Below are 22,696 nucleotides of genomic sequence, written 5' to 3' on the forward strand. Positions count from 1 at the left end.
AGGGAGGAAGGCGGGTCGTGGCACACCCATGGGGACACACATCTCGAAGAACAGATGTTACTGCACACAATGAGTAACAATTTCTTCTTCTTCTTCGAGTAGTGTCCCCATGGGTGCTCCACTACAGGTGAGTATGAAGCAGTAGCCCAATGCTAGTGTCGTGCTTCAGAATTTTCTGTGCATGGAAGAGAGCACTGCCTGAGCCACTGCTGCATCTGCTGCCGTGATACGTTCAAGAGCGTAGTGTCTGGTGAATGTAGACATGGAAGACCAGGTCGCTGCACAGCAAATGTCGCGCAGAGAAGCGTCTTTCAGGAAGGCTGTGGAAGTGGCCATAGCCCTGGTCGAATGCGCCCATGGCTTACAGGGCAAGAGCTTATTTCGAAGACCGTAACAGCAGGTGATGCAGTTCATGGTATGTGATGAAATACGCTGAGATGACAATTGTTGACCTTTAGATCGTGTTGCGACTGACAACAATAGGAGTTGTGATTTCCGGAAGGGACGCGTTCTGTCCAAATAAAAAGCCAACGCCCTCCTGACATCCAGGGTGTGCAAACATGCATGTTCTGGAGTGGAGTGAGGTTTAGGGTGAAACGTATGAAAGACTATGGGCTTATTGATGTGGAAAGTTGAGTTAACCTTTGGAAGAAACGAGGGGTGGCATCGTAAAGTCACAGTTTGATGAGTAAACAGTGTATATGGAAGATTGGCCAACAATGCTGCCAACTCACTGACTCATCATGTGAAGGTGATAGCTAAAAGAAAGGCAATTTTCATGGTGAGAGTCTGTAGATCACAAGTTGCTAAGGGTTCAAATGGTGGGCGGGTTAGAGTATCAAGCACCAGTGTTAGGTCCCATGGTTCCGGAGCAGTTTTACATGGTGGGTGGAGATTGGCCATACCCCTCAAATCTCTTAAGAGACAGGATGCGCGAACACTGAAACACCCTTTAGAGATGGGTGGAAAGCTGAGATTTCAGCTAAATGCACTTTTAATGAAGCGAGCGCCAAATTCTGGGAACGTAAATAAAGAATGTAATCCAGGATTTGCTGGATGGGTACGTGCAAAGGATCCGTGCCTTGTGACTGGCACCAGGCCTGGAAGCGACGTCATTTTTAAAGGTAAGACCTTTGGGTCGTTTGACGTCTGCTTTGTATCAATACCTCTCTCACCACTTGGGAGCAAGCCAATCAGGAACCACACCATGAGGTGGCATCAGTTGATGCTCGGATGCAGGAGAGTGCCGTGTTGCTGTGAGAGCAAGTTGCTCACATGTGGAAGTCGCTGCGGCTGAGATAAGGACATCCGTATGAGTTGTGGTAACGAGGTTTGAGGGGGCCAAAACGGTGTTATCAGTATTACCGTTGCGCCATCTGCCGGTATCTTCCCTATCACTCTTGGTATGAGGGGGATTGGTGGGAAGGCAAATAACAACCGGTACGTTCTCCAATTGAGGAGAAAAGCATCTCCCTTTGAGTCGGTCACTATGCCGGCTCTTGAGCAGCAAAGACGACACTTCTTGTTGCGCCGAGTCGCAAAGAGATCTAAGTCCGGGTATCCCCAAAACTGAAAAACATTGCGGACTATGTTGTCGAGCAGTTCCCATTCGTGTTGCAAATGGAAGGTTCTCAGAGCCTCTGCAATGGTATTGCTCTTGCTGGGAAGATAAGCAGCTGTGAGCATAATACCATGCCAGATCGCCCAATTTCACAGGCGTATGGCCTCTGCTCACAGGGATCTGGATCTGGCACCGCCCTGTTGATTTATGTAGTAGACCATGCATATATTGTCCGTGAGGATCTGTACAGTGGTCCCCTGTAAGTGATGATGCAAGTGTTGCATATTCATTAATCATATGATGAATATTCAAATAAGTTGTTTCTGGTCCTCCCAAAACCCCCAATGCCAGCTTTAGCAAAGCTTTTGATATGGTCACCCACAATATTCTTGCCAGCAAGTTAAGGAATATGGATTGGATAAACGGACTGTAAGAAAGCTGGTTAGACCAGGGTTTCCCAAACTTTTTACTGTAGTTGGAAGCCTTTTTTTTCCAATACTGCTTTTTGCAGCCCAAAAATATAAACACATAAAAAACAAACTGAGAAAATACCAGACATATAACATGTCTGGTATTTTCTCATTAGGTAAGTTGTATTATTACTAGATGTATCAGTTTGTAGTTTCGAACTGCCTGGCTGGTAAATGTGCTCAGACTGCATGAGTGTGTCTGCCAGCCAGACAGTTCGCAACTACTTGAGGGGGGGGATGTGTGTGGGGGGACAATAGAATCCCCGGGCCGGACTAACTCATCCCCTCCTCCTGGCACCTGCACCTTCCCTTAACTCTGCACCCTCCTGGTGCCTCTCCCTTCCCTTACTGCCCCTGGCCCCTTTGCCCTCTCTTTCCCTGATACCCACCCCATCAGCAGTCTCTGCCCCATCCCCTCCTGCCCCTCTGTGCCCTCACACATGCCTTGCTCCATCCCCACCTCTCTCATGCCCACCCCTTCTTTCAAGCCTTCTCCCAGCACCTCCTCCTCCAGCCCCCAATGCTCTTCCCCTCTCCTCTCCTCTCCTCTCCCAGCATCACCCTGTCCCCCCTCCCACTGACAGCTCCCCTCCTACCCTTTCCCTCATTGTCTGCACTTGGCCCCCTGGCATTTGTCTCTCTCTCCTACATCCTGTCCCTGGGTGCCATCCCCTCCCAAGCCCCTTCTCCTTCCACTCCTCTCCCTCCTCCCCCTCCGTGCAAGCCTGCCACCACTGCCGCTGCCGCCTCCGCCCAAGCCCGTTCCCTACCTTCTGCCTTCCACATTGTGGGGCTGGAGGCCGTCGGAGCCAGCGTGGCCCCGCCATATGCCTCCGAAGACTTTTAAAATCCTGGGCCATGACGTCACATCACACCTGGGCGTCCTCCCCGCCCACGTGCAATCCCGCACATGGGCAGCAGCAGGCAGTGAGGAGCCGCCGCGCACGGCGGGGATGCTCTGCAGGCCGGGGTGGGAGGATGCGCGGGAGGGCCATTCCAGGCAGAGCCGTGGGAGAGACCCATCTCTACATATTGGTGGAGCAGGGCCCCCGGCTCTGTAACTCGCCGGCACTTCTGGGTTCAGGGGCGCAGGGCCCGAATCGGCCTAAGGCCGGCCTTGCTGGCAGCCACCAGGTATGCTGAGGCCCGGTATTTTTTTCTTGCAGCCTGGTAGCAGGCTGCGGCCCATACTTTGGGAAATGCTGGGTTAGGCATTTGAGAACTCACTACTCAAATGGGTGTGTCTAGACTACATTCTTCTTTTGAAAGAGGAATGTAAATGAAGGAAATAGAAAATGCAAATGAAGCGCAGATTTACAAATCTCACACTTCAGACACAATTATGCAAATGACCACTTTTTCGAAAAGGTTATTTTGAAGAAAAAAAAAAAAAAAGCAGTCTAGACGCGGTTCTTAAACAAAGAAAACCAACCCTTTTTTGAAAGAACCCCGTAAACCTGATTTTTTAAGAAATAAGGGTTCTTTCAAAAAAGGGTTGGTTTTTTTTTGTTTAAGAAAAGCGTCTAGACTGCTTTTTTTCAAAATAACCTTTTTTGAAAAAAGCGATCGGACGCGATCATGCAAATGAAGCGTGAGATTTGTAAATCTGCACTTCATTTGCATTTTCGATTTCCTTCATTTACATTTCTCTTTTGAAAGAAGAACGTAGTCTAGATGCAGCCAAAGAGTTAAATTTAAGCGTAAGAGAGAAATAAAAATTATGAAAATGATGAAATGCACGGACCAGTCAAAAACCAAAACTAACCCACTTTGTAAGCAGTAACAGAAGTAACAACCCTCTGTATATGTGCTGGGTCAGGAGATGAGCGTGAAGGACAGTGTGTGTTTGTGAGACTGACAAACACACAGTGTGTGAGAGTGACAGATTTATGTTGCCAAGTTCCCTTCATCACCAACTCTCTATGTGGAGATGGGGTACGGGAGTGTGGCGAGGAGGGACACCCTGACATCAGCATCCCCCCTTCTCCCTTCCACAGCAAGCAGGAGGCGTCCAGGGGGATAGCTCCAAGACAGAGGGAAGGAGCAGAATGACAATGGATGGAGGGGCAACTGAAGTGCCAGCATTTCATAGCCTCTTGGCCAAACCATTCAAGATCACCTGTCAAAGGCTCCAAGATCTAGCAGTAGATCTCGATCTACTGGTTGGTGACCACTGTTTTAGATCAACCTACAGATCCTTTTCTTTTCAGCCTGAAAGATACCTTCAAATGCAAAAGGCTGCATCTCACTTGGAACTGCCCAAGATGAAGAGACAGACATCAAGCTGGCTGAGGGCAGGGCTGGCTTTTGGAAGTGTGGGGCCCAATTCGAACCACTTTAGCCGGGCTCCCCCAGCCCCACCCCAGATTTTTTGTTGAGCAAAAAAAAAAAAACGCACCCACACAATGGAGGAATTCTTGTGAGCCCATGCTTTGCCCACAGTATAAATAAAAAAAACAAACAACAACAACATCTTCTCCACTAAACATCCTAATGAGATACTACAAATGGTGAACTGAATTCAGCAGCTCCTGATATGAACAGGTATCAACCTAGTTTTTCATATTTGAGATGGGTTACCAGGAATCATATATGATAATATGAAATTTTTCCACTCTCAAGTCAGCATATTCACAAAGCACCTATAATTTTGATCCATTTTATATTATTTTTCTCCCAGGGGCAACTGACCTTTCTGGCCCCCTCACTATGCCACTGCCCCCCCTCCTGCAGATCTATCATCTTATGCATGTGCAAGATCTATGAGAGCCGTCCCATGAATCTGCAGTTAGTGTCTGTGGCGTCTGCTTCTGGGTAATGTCTCAATGCTGCCACATTCACCTCCAAAGAGGGGGCTTCCCAAAGCAGGCCCTTGCTGCTGACCCCGAAGGCATCCACAGGTCCAGTCTCCTTTCAATGGGCCCACTTCCCAGGGCTCATTGATCTTGGATCTGGTTTCCATCCCCTCTCCAACCCCCCATCAGAACTACTGTGCTCTCCTGGCTTAGGAAAAGAATAAACAGGAGGATTGGAAATTAACCCACCTAGTCTCACATCTCCTAGACAGGGAATGAGCCTACATTAGGCCCCAACTGGAGTATTATGTCCAGTTCTGGGTGCCACATTTCAGGAAATGTGGAGACACTGGAGAAAGTCCAGAGAAAGATCAACACAAATGATGAAAGGTCTAGAGAACATGAGATATGAGGCAACGCTGAAGAAATTGACCTTGTTTACCTTGCAAAAGAGAAGACTGAAAAGGGACATGAGAGCAGCTTTCAAGTATCTAAAAGAGTATCATAAGAAGAGGAAGAAAAATTGTTCTGCTTGGCCTCTGAGGTTAGGATGAGAAGCAATGGGCTTAAATTGCAGCAAGGGAGGTTTAGGTTGGACATTAGGAAAAACTTCCTGCCTGTCAGGGTGGTTAAACACTGGAATAAATTGCCTAGGGACATTGTGGAATCTCCATCACTGGAGATATTTAAGACCAGGTTAGACACACACCTGTCAGGGATGAGCTAGGGCAACTCAACTTTGGAAGCCCCAGGAGCCACACTGATACTTACAGAACATGCTGAGAGCCTCAACTTAAGTGTGGTTGCATATGCAAGCAAATATATACAAATAGCTCCTCTCAGACTGACAGGCATGAATACAAAGATTAAGGCAAGACTACACAACACACAGGCCCCATTTAAGTCAGTTCTGCTGATATTAATAAAATTCAATATTTACCCAATTTCTACCCATGTGACAGCACTTTTCATGAGAAATGACAGTCCAAGAATTTAACTACTAAAACGCATTTCAACAGAAGATCATTACACTGACTACTTTTTTGTTTTGGCTCCCACTCACGGGCCACGTGTTGATCTCCACATAAACCCAAACTGCACCGCGGGTCGCAAACAAACTGCCTGTGGGCAGCATACCAAGTTATTAATAAATATTTTTAAACCTTTTCTCTCTGCTGCCATGTCTCCTCTCCTTGCTCCATCATCTCCCCTGGCGCCTGCTGCCCCCCAACTCCTCACCCTCCTCTGCTGTCCTGACTCCTGCCTTTCTCACTGCCCTCAGCCCTCCTGCGACCTGCCCCCCTCCACCAGCTCTTCTCTCCCCCCTATGCCCACTCCTCCAGTAGCCCCACTCTGCTCTTCTAACACCTCCCTTGCCTCTCTCCTCTGGTACTAGTCCCTCCCCTGCAGGTGTCTGCCCTTCTGTTTCACCCCAAAATCCCCTGGCACCTGCACCTTCCCTTAGCCCTGCACCCTCCTGGTGCCTCCCCCTTCCCTTACTGTTCCTGCCCCCTTTTTCTTTGATGCCCACCCCCTCACCACTCTCTGCCCCATTCCCCTCCTGCCCCTCTGTGCCCTCACACATGCCTTGCTCCATCCCCACCTCTCTCTTGCCCACCCCTTCTTTCAAGCCTTCTCCCAGCACCTCCCTTTCTGGCCCCAATGTTCTTCCCCTCTACTCTCCTCTCCCAGCATCACCCTGTCCCCTCTCCCATTGACACCTCCCCTCCTGCCCTTGGCCCCCTGGCATTTGTCTCTCTTGCACCCGTCTCTTGGTGCCTTCCCCTCTCCTCGCCCAAGCCCCTTCTCCTTTCAGCGAGGCCCCACAATGTGGCCTCCCAGGACTTTTAAAATCCAGGGCCGTGACATCACGTTACGGCCCGGGCGTCCTCCCCACCCACGTGCAGCGCTGCACATGGGCAGCAGGAGGCAGCGAGAAGGAGCTCGCACTCCATACATCCCAAGCACCAGCTGCAAGTATTTCCCCAGGCTACTGTGGGAACTAGCCAGCCTTATGCCTGCCCAACACTATACATTCCCAGAAAGGAAAGACATCTATTAGATATATTCTGAATTTGTCAGTTTATGGCTGCAGCCAGCGATGGGATTGGTATCATTACTGTAACAGCACTGGAAAGAACACCCCTGACTCATATGGTGTGGAAGCAGGATACTGGGGCGATGATAATAGTGTGTGAGTCAAGAACGCATAGTAGGTGAATAGGCTGTCTCCCCTTTGTCCATGCCCAATGGTGCAACAGCATAACTAAGCTTCAAGGCAGGCAGTGCATCAGAAGTGATGCAGCAGGGCCTAGTCCCCAAGCCTACGAAGATACTTGTAGTCTTCATATAAACTTACATATTTAAAACACATTTACATCTCACATTATGAAGGCTATAAGCAATCACACTCCAGGATTCATGTGCCCCTTAGTCTCAGATCACAGCTGTTTCCATCAGTGATAGTTACTGTTCAATGAACCATTAACGTTTTCCAGTTGTTGGGGGGGGGGGGGTATCATATTGTCTGTACCCAGCTTATCTTCCACATTCAAATGAGGTTGTAGGTTACTAAACAGAAGTTTTTAAGTTTAAAAACAGGATATTTTAAATTAAAAACCCCCTGCATTTGCACCCAAAGACTTCCAAAATGGCTGTATTTTCCCTTCTCAGAAAGCCTAAGTTGAAGGCTCCACACCACTGGAAGATGGGAAGAACAACTGGCGTTTTTCTTTCCTGATTGAGTTACTCTTGGAAATGTCTGCCCAGTGTAATAAGTCTTCCCTCACTTAACTGCAAGCCGTGACTCATCATGTCTTCATAAACAAAAGCCCTCAACCTCAACTTATGCTATTCACTCCCAACAGTTGATAGACACAGCAGTCACAACCCATCCTGGTCTTTCCAGTGAGCTGTTCATATTCACTTCCTTTAGCTTCCTTCCATCCGTCACCCTCTCTAACCCTTTACACATCTTTGTCATCTTCTTTTGAATTATCTCACTTTTAACAGGCCACTTGTATAAAAATGAGAAGCCCAAAGGATGACACCACCAAATTGAAATTACTTCCTTGTTCTTACAGGGTCACACCTTACTAACCCTACTCTACCATAAGATCATGTATTTTCCGTTTTCAGTTTTTCCGGAAAAGACTACTGGGCTGTCTACACTGGCCCTTTTTCCGGAACAGTGTTCCGGAATAAGGACTTATGCCCGAGCGGGAGCACAATAGTTTTTCCGCAATAGCGGCTGATTTTGTACAGTAGAGCATAGTTGCTTTTCCGGAAATTCAAGGGCCAGTGTAGACAGCTCGCAGCTTATTCCGGAAAAGCGGCTGATTTTCCGGAATAAGTGGCCCAGTGTAGACACAGCCTAAGAGCTTTGGCCACCAAATTTGGTATGCTGCTTCCTCTTCTCCTAACTTAAAGCAAGGTCAGGGCTTGGTTGTTCCAGGGAAATGGGAAGTGCCTGGGATGGGACTCAAGTATCAGAGGGGTAGCCGTGTTAGTCTGGATCTGCAAAAGCGATAAGAAGTCCTGTGGCACCTTATAGACTAACAGATGTATTAGAGCATAAGCTTTCGTGGGCAAAGACCGACATGCTTTTGGAATGGGACTGTTTTCTATAACATGGAAAGGGAGGGGATCAGGGGACAGCGATACTGCAGACTGACCACTAGGGGAAGTAAGCGCAGGGGACAGTTTAGGGATGTTAAATATCAGTTAATTGAATAGTCAATTAACCTCATGAATTCTTATTGGTTAGTTGATTATTCCATAGTCCCTGGGGGTGGAGCTGGCAGCCAGTACACTCCAGCTCCATTCCTGGGGAAGCCCCTGCCACCCTGCACTGCTGCCTGTGATACAGAGGCAGCAGCCCCTGTCCGGGGGCGGGGCTGAGCTCCGGACCCAGTGCAGGCCAGAACTGAGCCAGGCTGCCTGTCTGCCTGGTTCCTAATACACTTTAAATGCAGAGCTGCAGTGGGAGTAGGTCCTGGACCCACTGCAATCTGGGACTGAGCTGGGCTGCTGGCCAACCTGTTAAAGCTTTTCTTTATTGGTTAAACAACCACACTATTACATCCCTAGGACAGTTATACACAAAAGTGACCACTGGGAACAGCCGCACCAGCACAGGAGTAGTCATCTGGGAATTGGGCTTTATATGGCCAGACACTGGATAAGGTAATTAGCCTCTCTACCCCAAACAGTGCTGGACCGGGGGGATCACCCACCCAAGAGAGCCCCCTCCAGAGGAGAGGTGCTCCCCTCCCAACAAAAACCTCCCGCAAGGAGAGGCCAGCACCAGACCAGCTGCAGGGTGGAGGGGGGGTAGCAGGAGGCCTGTGACAGCTCCAGGAGCCTTGGCCTCTCCAGAGCAGCTGCAGACCAGCTCTCCCCACACACACCAGCATCAGGGCAGGGGCAGCAGCTGGAGGCCAGTGCCAGTCTCCGGAGCTCCAGCCCTCCCTCCTCCTAGACAGGCTGCAGGCTAGGGGGGGGGGGGGGGAACCACTGGGGGCTACTGGGATGCTGGAGATGATGGTCCCTGGAACCTCCCTGGACCAGCTTCAGGGCGGGGGGAGCAGCTGGAAGCTGGAGCCAGTCCCCAGAGACCCACCTCTCAACCCTCAAACCAGCTGCAGGACCGGGGCACAACTGTAGGCTGGATCTGGCCCCCAAAACCCTGTCCCCTCCCTGACCAGCTGCAGGTGGAAGGGTGGGGGCATCTGGAGGCCAGGGCCAGCCCCCCAAATCCCTGACCCACCCCAGAGAAACAGCTAGAGCCTGCCCCCCAGAGCCCTGTAAGTCTCCCCCCCACACCCCCCCGACTAGCTGCAAGGCAGTGGAGGGCAGCTGGAAGCCAATAAAAGCTCCCCATATTCCCAACTTCCCCCACCCCAGCTGGAGGATGGGGTTAGCTCCTGCAGATCCACCCCTAACCCCAGGTCAGCTGCAGACCAGAAGTTAGGGGAGCAGCTGGTGGCTAGGGCCAGCCCCCAGATCCATACATACACACACACACACACACACCCCGTCAGAGAAGCAGGAGGCCGGGGGGGGGGGGGGCAGCAGAAGGATTGGCGCAGACATTAGCTCCCCGCCCCTCCTCCGCCATCCAAGAAACAGGAGGCTGGAGGGCAACTGGATGCTGGAGGGCAACTGGATGCTGGGGCTGGCCCCTAGAGCTCTGCCAGCCCTGCAAACCAGCTGAAGGGCAAACGGGGGCAGCTGGAGGCTGGGACTGGCCCTTGGATCCCCTCCCTGACAAGCAGAAGACTGGGTGGAGACTAGAGGGCTGGGGATGGCCCTGGATCCCTGCCCCCTGGAGCATCTGGAGTGGAGGAGTGCAGAAGCCCAGGGCTGGCCACTAGATCCCCACCGACTCAGGAGAAGCAGGACGTGGAGTAGGGGATGGGGAGGCAGCTAGAGGCCAGGGCCAGCCCCACGTCCCCATCTCCCTACACCAGCTGATGGCCGGGGCCGATCCCTGGAGCTCTGCCCCCTCTAGACTAACTAGAAAGTGGGGGTGGAGGGGTGTGGGCTGGAGGCCAGGGCCAGCCTCCAGATCCCTGCCCCCATCCAGACAGACTGCAGATGAGGGTAAGCCCCTGCAGCCCTGGTCCCCCCAGAAGCCACCAATGAAGTAGCCCCACCCTTACTGCCACGGCCAGCACTGATAAGCTCCCCCTTCAATCTCCTAGACCCCTGCCCTGAGTCCTGCACCTTCTGTCCTCTTTCACATCAAACCCTGTGCCCTGTGCCCCTCCCATGCACTCCCAGCCCCCTGCCCTCATTCCTTCACCCCCAACCCTTACACTGAGTCCACACCGCTTGCCCTAAATTCCAGCACTTACCACCTCCTGCCCTCAGGGCCCCCCAAAATCCAAACCTCTGCCCTGACTTCTGCACCCCCACCCCCTAGCCTGAGCCCCCCCCACCAAACTGTTCCCTGACACCCCCTCCCCTGCCCTAAATCCTGCAACCCCTCTCCCTGCCCTGAGCCCTCCCTTATACTGAGCTTTGTGCCGTGAGCCGCCCATTCCCTGCTCTCACTTCAGCATCCTTCATTCCCAGAGCCCCCACACCCATCTCTCTTCCCTTAGCCCCTGTCCCCTGCCCTGACTCCTGCATCCCTAGCCCCTTTCCATAAGTCCCCCCCCCACCTCAGCTCCCCCCTACACATCAAACTCCCTCCCTGATACAATCATTGAAACACAGCATGTACATTTTCCTTTTCATTTTTTTTTTAAATACTACACATAAGGACCCAAGCAATGCCAGGTAAATCTTCTAGTGTTTAATAAAGCAATTCAAGTCTGATACTATTCAGGGATCAAAGTGAAAGTTAACTGACAAATAACACCCTCACAACTGTTCTATCTCTACAGGTTAGCATGCACAAGGGAAGCCAGGTTTCTTGATCCCATTGACTACTTACTTCTTCTCCAGAAAGCTTCCATTCCAACAGGCAGCCGATGACAATATCTGCACAGCCTCACTGCTTGGAGTGGAAAGACAAAAGGAAACAGCTCATTCATGCTTTTACCAACGTATCAAATTGTCTCCCTTTTATCCCTTGTATGCAAAAGTATTTTCAAAACCACTCCAATATTGTAAGTGGAGAAACTGCAGGGCACGGAGGTTTAGTGACATGCTCAAGGAAGTGGCTGGCACGTCCTCTCTTCATTCACTATGCTTTTTCAGGGGCACTCACAGTAGAGAGGGGACAGATTTTTAAATCAGACCGTTTAAAATTCTTAGTTTCTTTTGGTGAACTCCAAACTTATGTTAAAAAAAATAGTTTCTTCAGAATCTAATGCTTCCATCCTCTCAGTTGGGGTCTGAGAAAGCTCTGACATATCTTCCTGGCTTTCCTAGATCTGACCTGGCATTCCTGATATAAATTAGGAATTGGTGCTGGTTTAGAGAAAAAGTGAACATCTCAGGGTTTCTGAATAAACACTAACTGAAGTCCAAACATACCATGGGTGTGTGTTACGCAGAGAAATTCTTTTGAGATTTGGATGATGATTCTTTAAGTTTGGTCCTTAGATTTCTGTGCTACTTTCAAATCAAACTTTGTAGAATATTCGGAGTGTAGTAAAATATACCTAAATATGTATTGCATCTGAACAAAGTTTTCTAAAAGATGAGTCCTCACCTACTAGCTTTTCCTTTTACTATGAATGAGAGCCAAACAAGAAAATGTTGCTAAATTCTAAAGCACAGATGCCAGATTTGCCAATGAAACAGTTTTTTAAAGTTATTAAAAAATGTGGCTTGTACAATAACACCTACTTGATAGAATTAGAGTTGTTTTGTTCTAATAGCTTTTGTTTCCAAATGTCTATAGTTTCATCATTTATTAACCAAGTGTAATGTAACGGATTTATGGTCCGGAAATCATCAGCAGGCAAGGAATTCTGTGAAAAGATACAGATTTCAGTATTTAAGAAAACACATAATACAGGACATCCCTGCTATATGTTGCCCTGATATACAGGCAGTCCCCGACTTATGCGGATCCGACTTATGTCGGATCCGCACTTACGAACGGGGCTTTTCTCGCCCCGGAACTCATGGGCGGCGGGTCGCCACCCGTGTCCTCCGGAGCAAGAAAAGCTTCTCCCGTTCTCCCTGGTCTGCTGGGGGGGGTCCAGCGGCTTTGCTGGACCCCCCAGCAGACCAGGAGGACAGGAGCAAAGCCTTGGAGCACGCCCGCAGGGGGACAGCTCAAGCACGCCCGGGCTGTCCCGCTGCGGGCATGCTCCGCGGCTTTGCTCTCCGTCTCCCTGATCTGCAGGGAGACGGGGAGCAAAGCCTTGGAGCACGCCCGCAGTGGGACAGCCCAGACGCGCTTGGGCAGTCCCGCTGCAGGCGTGCTCCGCGGCTTTGCTCCCCGTCTCCCTGGTCTGACCAGCAGACCAGGGAGATGGGGAGCAAAGCCTCGGAGCACGCCAGCAGTGGGACAGCCAAGGCCCGCCTGGACTGTCCCGCTGCCCGCGTGCTCTGCGGCTTTGCTCCACGTCTCCCAGGTCAGCAGACCAGGGAGACGGAGCAAAGCCGTGGAGGACTTGGGCGGTCCTGCCACCCCCGTCTCCCTGGTCTGCTGGGGTGGGGGTGGGGGGTGCAGCTAGTGCCCCCCCCCAGCAGACCAGGCTTTTCTTGCCTACCCCTGGGGTAGAGCAGCTGGGGGCTGCCGGGTTGGTCCTGCAGCGCCGCTCCGGACCAACCCGGCAGCACCCCAGCTGCTCTGCCCCAGGCGTCCTGATTCAGCCGCTGCTGGTCAGTTTCAGCAGCGGCTGAATCAGGACGCCTGGGGCAGAGCAGCTGGGGTGCTGCTGGGTTGCTCCAGTAGCGCCAAGGAGCCGCGCTACTGGAGCAACCCAGCAGCACCCCAGCTGCTCTGCCCCAGGCGTCCCCAAGTCAGCCGCTGCTGAAACTGACCAGCGGCTGACTACAGGAAGCCCGAGGCAGAGTTGCTCTGCCCCAGGCTTCCTGGAATCAGCCGCTGATCAGTTTCAGCAGCAGCTGGCTTGGGGACGCCTGGGTTTCTTAAGTTGAATCTGTATGTAAGTCAGAACTGGCATCCAGATTCAGCCGCGGTTGAAACTGATCAGTTTCAGCAGCGGCTGACGCCAGTTCCGACTTACATACAGATTCAACTTAAGAACAAACCTACAGTCCCTATCTTGTACGTAACCCGGGGACTGCCTGTACATCCATTCCACACTAAAGTCATTGACACTTATAGGAACTGATGCATTATAAGTCCTCCCATTCCCCACTCTTAAGTTGTATGCAAAAAAAAAAAAAAAAAAAAAAAAAAAAAAACACACCACACCCACTATTTGCACAAATGGAAGTCAGACATGGGGAAAAAATTCCCCACTTTAAGTTATTTTGCTATAAGTCCAAGTTTTTTTAAACATATTGTAGACTTATAGCTAGGGTGGCCTGTACAGTTTCTTTTCTGATAACAGGGCTGCCACACCATCTACTACCCTAAAAGGATGCCTCAGACACCCCCAAAAAAGATTTTCCCTTTTTAATTTTCTTTGGGAGCGAGGAGGGGAAAAAAATGAGAATTTGATTTTCTTACCCAGTATAGATTGGGTGAAGCAAGGGGTTGGTTTTATACAATGACTGCACGATTTATTATTTACATAGCCCAAAAGGATACTTAACATTTTAAAGCACCTGACTCTGAGGAAATGGGGGGGAGGGGGAGAACAGTCTCTCCCTCCCTCCCCTGCCTATCACCACTATAGATCTTAAATTCACAAAATTCTATCATGTGTTTATGTTGGCACACCATCAGCATGCCCGCTGTGAGGCAGGGATCCCTGTTCTACAAATGACAAATATCCCTCTTTTAGGGTATGTCTGCACTACCAAGTTTTGTAGACAAAACTTATGTTGACACAAAAGTTGACAAAACAAATATTGCTAAAGGGTGTTCATACTTGCTCCCTCTGTTAACAGATCATGTCTAGATCATCAACAGTGAGAGCAATACATATGGGTATGTATCCTACATGCAGTGTTGTGGAAAGGCAGAACTGGGATTCCCTCAAAGTTCTCCCACAATCCCCTTAGCTGCTGGGAGCTGCATCAAGAATAAACTTTGTAATCTCTCTGTGCTGAGGAATGTCAAAGCAGCACTATAGTCTCCATCCCCGCCATGCAGCAGCAGTCTGCCTGCTGCTGCGTTCTTAGTGCAGGGCAGAACAGGAACATGCCAATAGTTTGCTCTTTGTTTCCCAAACAGCAGCACTTTCAGATGTCAAATACTTCTGGGACCTTTGAAAGGGGAGGGATGCATGCCTGCAGGGGAGCAGCGATCTAAACATTGAGCAGAGCACCAGTTCTGTCTGACAACGCAAACACCAGTGTCTATACTGGTTCTTCGTCAACAATAAAGGAAGGGGAAAAAGAAAAAAGTTTTCCATAGGAGTAAAAGGCTTTTGTAATGGAAACTGGGCATTTTTCCTGACAAAACTGCACTCTCAGTTTTGTCACCAAAAGGCAGTTTTTGTCAACAAAACTCAGTAGTGTAGAATTTGCACTGCTGCTAATCAGAAACGCTAACCCTGATTCTTTTCAGAATTGATGCTACCAATGTCAATTCAACAGCAGACACATTTTCCTGCCCCTCCTCCTCCCTTGTAGAGAAGAGAAAAAGCATTTTTTGCTTACTTCATATTTGGAGCAAAGTACAAATGTTCGGTCTCCTCCACAGAAGATGTGTTTAACAATGTGATACTTAAAGGCATCTGTTGAAGAAAGAGATATAAAGCGTTACTGATCCATTAACAAAAGCTTCCTTCTTCTTTCAACTCTGCACCTTTATTCCCTAAGACCTTCTGTACCCTCAACTCTGACAAAGGTCAAGGGCAGCACCTTGCTAGCAGATGCTCAGAACTTGGAGCTTTAAAATAAAAGGGTGCATGAAGACTTAATTTTTGTATCACAGAAGAAACACCATGATGCAGAGTAGGACAAGAGAGACTTTGCGATGAGTCATAATTAAATGCAATTGACAATCCCAACAACCATGTGGGGAAAAGTTTATATTCAGATCCTACAACTTGAGTCAGACAAATGGTCCCAAGCACTTGTATAGAACCTACTGCAGGATCAGGGCCTCTATTTTTGCATCTTTTGCCAATGAAAAAGGCAATGATTAAAACTCTGATTTCAACAATGCAGGATTAATACACGAGTAACATAATATATGTATTCCAAGGTGTTTAACCCTGTTCTATCTATGTAATTCTGACAAAAATCAATATTGGTATTTACCACGAAGGCTATGTCTACACTGGCATGATTTTGCACAAGAACTCTTTTGAGGAAGAGTTCTTGTGCAAAAACTTTTCCAGAAGAGAGCGTCTACACTGGCGTGTGCCTTTGCACAAGAGATGTGCTTTTGCGCAAGAACATCCATGCCAGTGTAGACGCTCTCTTGCACAAGAAAGTTCTGATGGCCATTTTAACCATAGGGCTTTCTTGCTCAAGAAATTCATGTTGCCTGTCTACACTGGCCTCTTGCGCAAGAACAATTGCGCAAGAGGGCTTATTCCTAAGTAGGCGCAAGAACTATGATGCCCAAGAAGCCCTGATTTCATACATTAGAACGTCAGTGTTCTTGCGCAAGAACTCGTGGCCAGTATAGACAGGCAGCAAGTTTTGGCACAAAAACGGCCACTTTTGCGCAAGATTGCGCCAATATAGAAACAGCCAAGGGGTATGTCTACCCTGAAGTCTTATTTTGGAATAACGTCAGTCTGAAATAACATTGTCTGTGTCTACACTACAATCAGTTATTTCGATATAATGTCAAAATAACCTCAAGCTGGAGGATTTCTTTCTCAGACCCCTGTAACCTTCATTATATGAGGAATAAGGGAAGTCAGAGGAAGAGTGCGCTCTCTCAAACTTCCTGCTGTGTAGATGGTGCCAAAAGCAGAAATAAGCTATTCTGACTTAAGCTACGCAACTGACATAGCTCAAGTTGCGTAGCTTATTTCAGCTTTAGCCCTGCTGTGTATATGTACCCTATCTGTCTTGGCCAAAGCTGTGACAATACTCTCAAATCTTGTGAGCTGTGAATATCCCTAATGTCATGTTGATTTTTCACTTTTATGAGAATTTCTTATCTCCCAAGTAAAGCACACTCTTTAAATAGTGATACCTGAAATACAGGTTTTGCTTTATTTTTTAAAGTCCTTACAAATGTTCAATTTTCCCCCTCCTTTGTTAATATTTATAATATTTACAAAAACTGATTATAACGGGCAAACCAAGAAAACTGACTACACAAAATGCTGTTTAATGGACAGAGTAATTATAGCTTTAAACCAGAGGAAAAATATAATTTAATTAACTTCTCTTTCAGCTTTTGTAGTCTTTTGGTACTTGCAGTTAGTTTTCAGACAGAAATATGATTTTCAAATTGATGATCTCTGTTTAAATAAAATCCTGATACAGATAGCTGACAATCAAATATGTTAAGTATGATAAAGAAAATCTAGTATTACTTTAATGCTAGGAGTGAGTGAATATAAGCGCTAATCATGAGTATTCTGAGATGGCAGGGGACAGGTCCACGTTAGTCAGGAAAAGGTTTTATACCTTGATTTTCAGAAATCAAATCTGAAACTATATCCAACTGTTCTTGGTTCAAATGTTATGAGTTTACTTCAAAGTTCATTTGTGACCACACTTATGTTCGCTCCAATAGAAGAGCACAGTTGGCCAAATGTATGAACTAGGGGCCTGACCCAAAGGCCTTTGAAATCAATGGGAACCCTGACACTGACTTCATTGAGTTTTGGATCAGGGCTTACAATAAGAAAGATCCATCTCCTAGTCATGTTTTACCAACTAATATTTACTTTTGAATATTCAAATAAAAGATGTAAATTATTTTGTAATATTGGTATAAAGAAAGCCAGCATGTTCTCTATGGAGAGAAAAGTCCTCATTCCCTAATTATGATGGAATGTTTTCCCAGCAGTCAGCCACTGCACAATTCATCAATGTTTCAATGTGCTCAGTGATATCATGCAGAAAATGAGAAAGGAACAAGCTAATTCTCAGGGCTCTCCCCACTTATGTTTTTTGTTGTTTGCAGTCAAATGCAAAATGTCTTCAGATCATTTCAGCCGTGATTGTCTCTTTGATGCACTAATACGGTGTGTCACACACAGAAACAGAACACTTACCAGCTCGACCTAAGAGCTGCCCATTGTGAGCCGCCCAGTGACCTTTCACTGGAGATGGGCATTTAACATTGCATGTGTGTCCAGTTCCCAGCTGGCCTTCTGTTCCGCAGCCAAAGGCATAGATCAGTCCTGAAGAAGGCACAAAGGCCAGAGTGTGCTGTCTGCAATGAAGAGAGCTATATTTGTACCATGTTTAAATAATATTTTTAAAGAAGACTAAAAACTAACCATGAAAACTAGGAGCCAAAACCTCAGCTGGAATAAATCAGCATTTACATAAAATAGCAGATTGCTGATTTGCATCAAAACAGAAGCATTCAGCCATAATAAAGTGCAACAAGAACTCCATATGCTAATATGAAGAATGTGGACACATCTGGAGCCCTATGCATAGGTTGGTGTGCAAACACACTCATCACCATCCTCTTAAGCATTCCATAAATGTAATAAGTTTGCTTGTGTTGGCCTATCCATTTTCAAAGGTCTGTCCACCTCACAAGGCTACTTACTCTCTCTTTCTATGACCAAGGCTGGAAATAGGGTGAGGAGAATGCAGCTAAGACTGACTTTGAGGCCAGACAGAACTATCATGATCATCTAGTCGGACCTGCACATTGTAGGCCACACAACCTCACTAACCTTCTCCTGTTACAGGGCCATAATAATTGGCCATAGTTACAGAAGACTTCAAATTCTGATTTAGATGCTTCAAGTTACAGAGAATCCACCATCTATTCTGGTAGAAACCAGTAAGTGACCTGTGCCCCACTTGCAAAAATCACAGGGTCTCTGGCAAACTGACCCGGAGAAAATTCCTTCCTGGCCCCAAATATGGTGAGTGGACACCTGGGAAAAAGTTCTCTGTAGTAATTCGGGGGGGCCTTCCTTACTCATGTCCCATCTCTGGCCATTGGTGAATGGGCCATATGCCATTGTAGGCAAACGCATCTCACCATCCCTTCCATAAACTAATCAAGCTCAGTCCTAAAACCAGTTAGAATTTTTGCCTCCACTACTCCCTTTGGAAGGTTGTTCCAGAACTTTACTCTTCTGTTGACTAGAAACCTTTGCCTAATGTCAAGCCTAAACATACCAATGGCCAGTTTATATCCATTTGTTCTTGTGCCAATATTGGCCCTTAAATAACTTGTCTACCTCTATGGTGTTCACCTTCAGATGTTTTTAGAGACTGAATTCATACATCCCCTCAGCCTCAGTTTTTTAGGAACAAATAAAAAATAACAAATAGTCTGGTAGCACTTTAAAGGCTAACAAAACATGTAGATCAGTGGTCTCCAACCTTTTTACACCCAAGATCACTTTTTAAATCTCCAAACAGGCGAAGATCTACCGTCCCGCCCCTTCCTTGAAGCCCCGCCCTCTCTATTCTCCTCCTGTTCATCACTTGCTATCCCCAGCCCTTATTTACACACACTGATAAACAGTTTATTTTAAATTATGTGATGTATAAAATTAAAATCACGTGTTTATAGTTATGAAATAAATGGTCTGTTTTTTATTCATGCTATTTAAATCTACAATGAAGCATTTATAATTATACATTTAGTGGGGACAGAGTTCTGCAGCGGCGGGGGGCAGGGAAGAGGGAACAGGGTGCTGGGAGGGCAGAGGACAGGGTTCTGCAGCAGGGGACAGAGTGCCAGTGGGGACAGGAATGGGGACAGAATTCTGTGGCTGGGGACAGGGGAGTGGGGACAGAGTTCGGGGAGTGGGGAGCCAGTAGAGGCAGAGTCTCCCCTGCATCTGCCTCCTCCCAGGATTCCCCCCCCCCCCCAGAGGGAAACCAGCGTGTGCCTGCCCCAGGGCCGACCCCCCCCGCCACAGCGCAGGAAAACCCTGCGCGCGCCTGCCCCGGGGCCGACTCACCCCTCCTGTGCGGTGCAGGGAGCCAATGCTCCCTCCCGCAGTACACCCGGCAGAGCAGCTAGCGCTACTTCCGGAATCGCTGGAAGTGGCGCTAAGCTGCGGGACTTCTGTCCATCCCCAGGAAGCCGACACTACCTCCATTTTCACTTGAGGTAGGTAGTGGGGCTTCTCAGGGGTGGGAGGGTAATGAGGGCGGGGCAGACAGGATCACAATCGACCTGTTGGTGACCACGGATGTAGATGGTGTCATGCCGGTCATCTGAAGAAGTGGGTTTTGCCCACGAAAGCACATGATTTCTATTTGTTGTTTTTTAGTTTTTCCTGTTACAGACTAACTCTGCTACCCCTCTGAAGCATCAGTTTTTTAGGGTCATTAAGTCTCCTCTCACGATTCCGCTGATGATCCTTGTGGCCATTCTCTGCACCTACTCCACTTTGAACTCATCTTCATCATGAAAGACCAGGACTGCACACAGTATTCTAGATGAGGTCTCACTAGTGCTCTCATCTAATGGTACTAATACTTTGGGATCCAGTTGTATTGTTTTTGTATAGGGGGATCTTACACAGCACCAGGATCTAGCATAATTAACAGCCCAAATGAGAACCAATCTCATTTACGGAGAACATTAACATTCAGACCTACGAGAAGCTATAACCTGTATATGTGATCTACAATGCAGAGAAGAAACTAACCCCACCATTTGCACCTGAAAAAATACAAGAGCAATCATCTAGTCCACCCTCCACAAGATGGAACCGTTCACTCCACAGCGTCACTCACCTGCCACAAGCGATCTGGGATACTTCGCTGCCCATCAGCTCCAGAACCCTCCGGGGATTAACCTCATGATTTACGGAATCATGGCCAAGCTGCCCGCAGGAACCCGCACCAAATGTGAACACCCCTCCACTCTGTTAGCAAATCAGAGAGCCCATGCACCGTTTAGTGAGCTATTTTCTAACAGCAATCTCTCTGTCTTGTTTCACAACCATTTCCCAGCTTAAAGAGAGACTGTGCTACTTATTTAGGTGTATTAAAAGGCAGCTTTCACAATTCCTGACAGTGCAATGTACAGGGAAGAATTTATAAAACCAAAATAGTTAACTCAATTGCTGGAACTATCTCTAGGTACTTCTGTGTCACACATACTCTTCCTCCACCATCTGTTAACAATCCCAGCTACTTTCAGATGATCACAAATACCACAAATTGCTAAGAAGCTTCCCCCACAGGTGGGTCAGCATTTTTGGTGTCTACTCCCTGTCCAACAGCTCTGTGTTAACTTTCAAGGCATAATGCAATGTCCACCTGTTTGGGTGTATCTTTGAGGAGGCCAGAGGCAGAAGACTGTAATATTTGCTCATGAGATGATTTTGGGGGGGTTCTGCCAATGTTTTGCTAAAGTTTGGATTTTATTGTTAAACACTGTGGTTTTGATATCTTACCAAGGCACAGTAAGTGGATGTGACTAAAAATAATTCAATCAAAATTCCAAATCAACAAATATTAATGTCCCCTTTACAGAACTGGGTGTTATTGGGTGGTTTGGTGATTCATTTTAAGAATTAAGTAAAACAAGTTTTCATACTTAAAAGACAATCATATTGGGGCCAGGAGAGAGAAAAGAGGTGTTAAAAGCCACATGGTTCTTTTTTAAAATCACATAGGGATGAAAAATCTCGTTTAAAAAGTTAACCAGTTAAACGTAATGTAAAACCCATTTTAAAAAGTAACCAGGTAATTGGGATCCAACAGGGTGGAGTCACCCCCTGCCCACAGCCAGGTCTGCTGCACAGTGGGCTGCTCCAGCCTGGCCAGTTTGATGGCTAAGCAGTTACCCATTTATATCCCTAATATCACCCAGAAAGCTAAACTAAGCCAACTCAGTAAATAAGAAATAGGGAATTCTTGCCTTTACCTTTGTAAGAACTGCTGTGTGTTCTTCTCCACAGCTAATGTAGACGACCTGCTGAGTCCGTAAGAGCTTCACATGGCAAGGGGCCTCTCGGTCTGCATTAGAGACAAGAGAGCAAAAGAGGAAAGTTACTGATAAGATGCTAAAGTACTTGAAAACCTCTAGCAGCCTGATTTTCAGCCATGATGAACACCCACAACTGTGTCATCAGTGAGAGCTGCAGGTGCTCAGCACCTCTGAAGAAAATCAGATTTTTAAAGTTCTTTAATAGTACTTTCCATCTCCAACGTTTAGGTGACCTAACTAAGGCCACAGAGGGATCCAGCCAAAGCAAGCAGGTGAGCAGCTAGCTAATGTATAGTCAAAAAACCAAATATGACAGAGTTCAGTTCTGCAGACCCTGGACAAACTCACACTGCAGGGGACACAAAAGAAACCTGTAAAGTCACAACTCAAGGACACTTTGGATTTCAAACTGGCTGAGGTAGAGAGCTAAGGAGTTAGTGTTTCAGCCCAGCTCTAGTTGGAACAGAAGAAACACATTTGAGATCTGTCATCTGAAGCTGTGTTGGACACAGATGATCCCTGTGGAGTCACAAAGAACTGGCTCACCCAAAGAGAATATCCTACGGGGGGGGGGGGGGGGGGGAGATTAAAAAAAGGCATCTGAGAAGACCAGAGTACCTGAGACTAGTTCAAATGTGATCAAGGGGACTTTTTAAGTCTTCATTTTCATATGTAATAATTGCCCTTACCAATACACTGCTGCTTGCTTTATTCTACAGTGACCCTGGTTATAAGTCTTTGTTCACTTAGCATAGATGCTAGAACTGTAAATACTAAGAAAGTAAATTAGAATACCTGGCTTTAAGTCAAGATATTGACATAGTGGGCATCCTAGAAACCGGGTGGAATGAGGATAATCAACAGGACCCAATAATATCAGGGTCTAAAATATATAGGAAAGACAGAGAAGGTTGTATTGGTGGGAGAGTGGCACCATATATGTAAGAAAGAAGACAGACAAATCAAGTAAAAGTCTGACATGCTTGAACAAAAAGGGTGTGTGTCTAGACTACAGGGGTTTTTTGAAAAAAAGTGGCCTTTTTCGAAAAAACTTCCCCTGCATCTAGACTGCTGCTGTGTTCTTTCAAAAGTAAATCGAAAGAACGCGGCAGTTTTTTCGACCGAGGAAAACTTCATTTTATGAGGAAGAACTCCTTTTTTCGAAAGTGCTCTTTCCAAAAAAGGCGCTATGTAATGTAAACTGTGCTTTTTTGAAAGAGAGCATCCAGACTGCCTGGGTGCTCTCTTTTGAAAAAGCGTTTTG

At 47.4% G+C, this 22,696-nt stretch overlaps 1 protein-coding gene across 7 annotated transcripts in view; it reads right to left on the reverse strand.

Moving 5' to 3' along the window:
• LOC102463931 (putative E3 ubiquitin-protein ligase HERC3) overlaps positions 1-22,696 on the reverse strand; it is a 109,574-nt gene that overhangs the window by 38,913 nt on the left and 47,965 nt on the right. For 6 of the 7 annotated variants that reach the window (XM_075929572.2, XM_075929569.2, XM_075929570.2 and 3 more), the window contains 6 exons: positions 21,370-21,461; positions 20,232-20,362; positions 17,561-17,721; positions 15,030-15,106; positions 12,129-12,253; positions 11,269-11,331 (listed from right to left, as the gene is read on the reverse strand). In XM_075929572.2, the coding sequence (XP_075785687.2) occupies positions 11,269-11,331; positions 12,129-12,253; positions 15,030-15,106; positions 17,561-17,721; positions 20,232-20,362; positions 21,370-21,461 (649 nt within the window). The remainder of the gene's footprint in view (positions 1-11,268; positions 11,332-12,128; positions 12,254-15,029; positions 15,107-17,560; positions 17,722-20,231; positions 20,363-21,369; positions 21,462-22,696) is intronic. The other variant, XM_075929573.2, reaches the window with a different exon arrangement.

Source organism: Pelodiscus sinensis, chromosome 4 (assembly GCF_052426305.1).
Source record: "Pelodiscus sinensis isolate ZL-2025 chromosome 4, ASM5242630v1, whole genome shotgun sequence".
In the NCBI taxonomy this organism is placed as follows: domain Eukaryota; kingdom Metazoa; phylum Chordata; order Testudines; family Trionychidae; genus Pelodiscus; species Pelodiscus sinensis.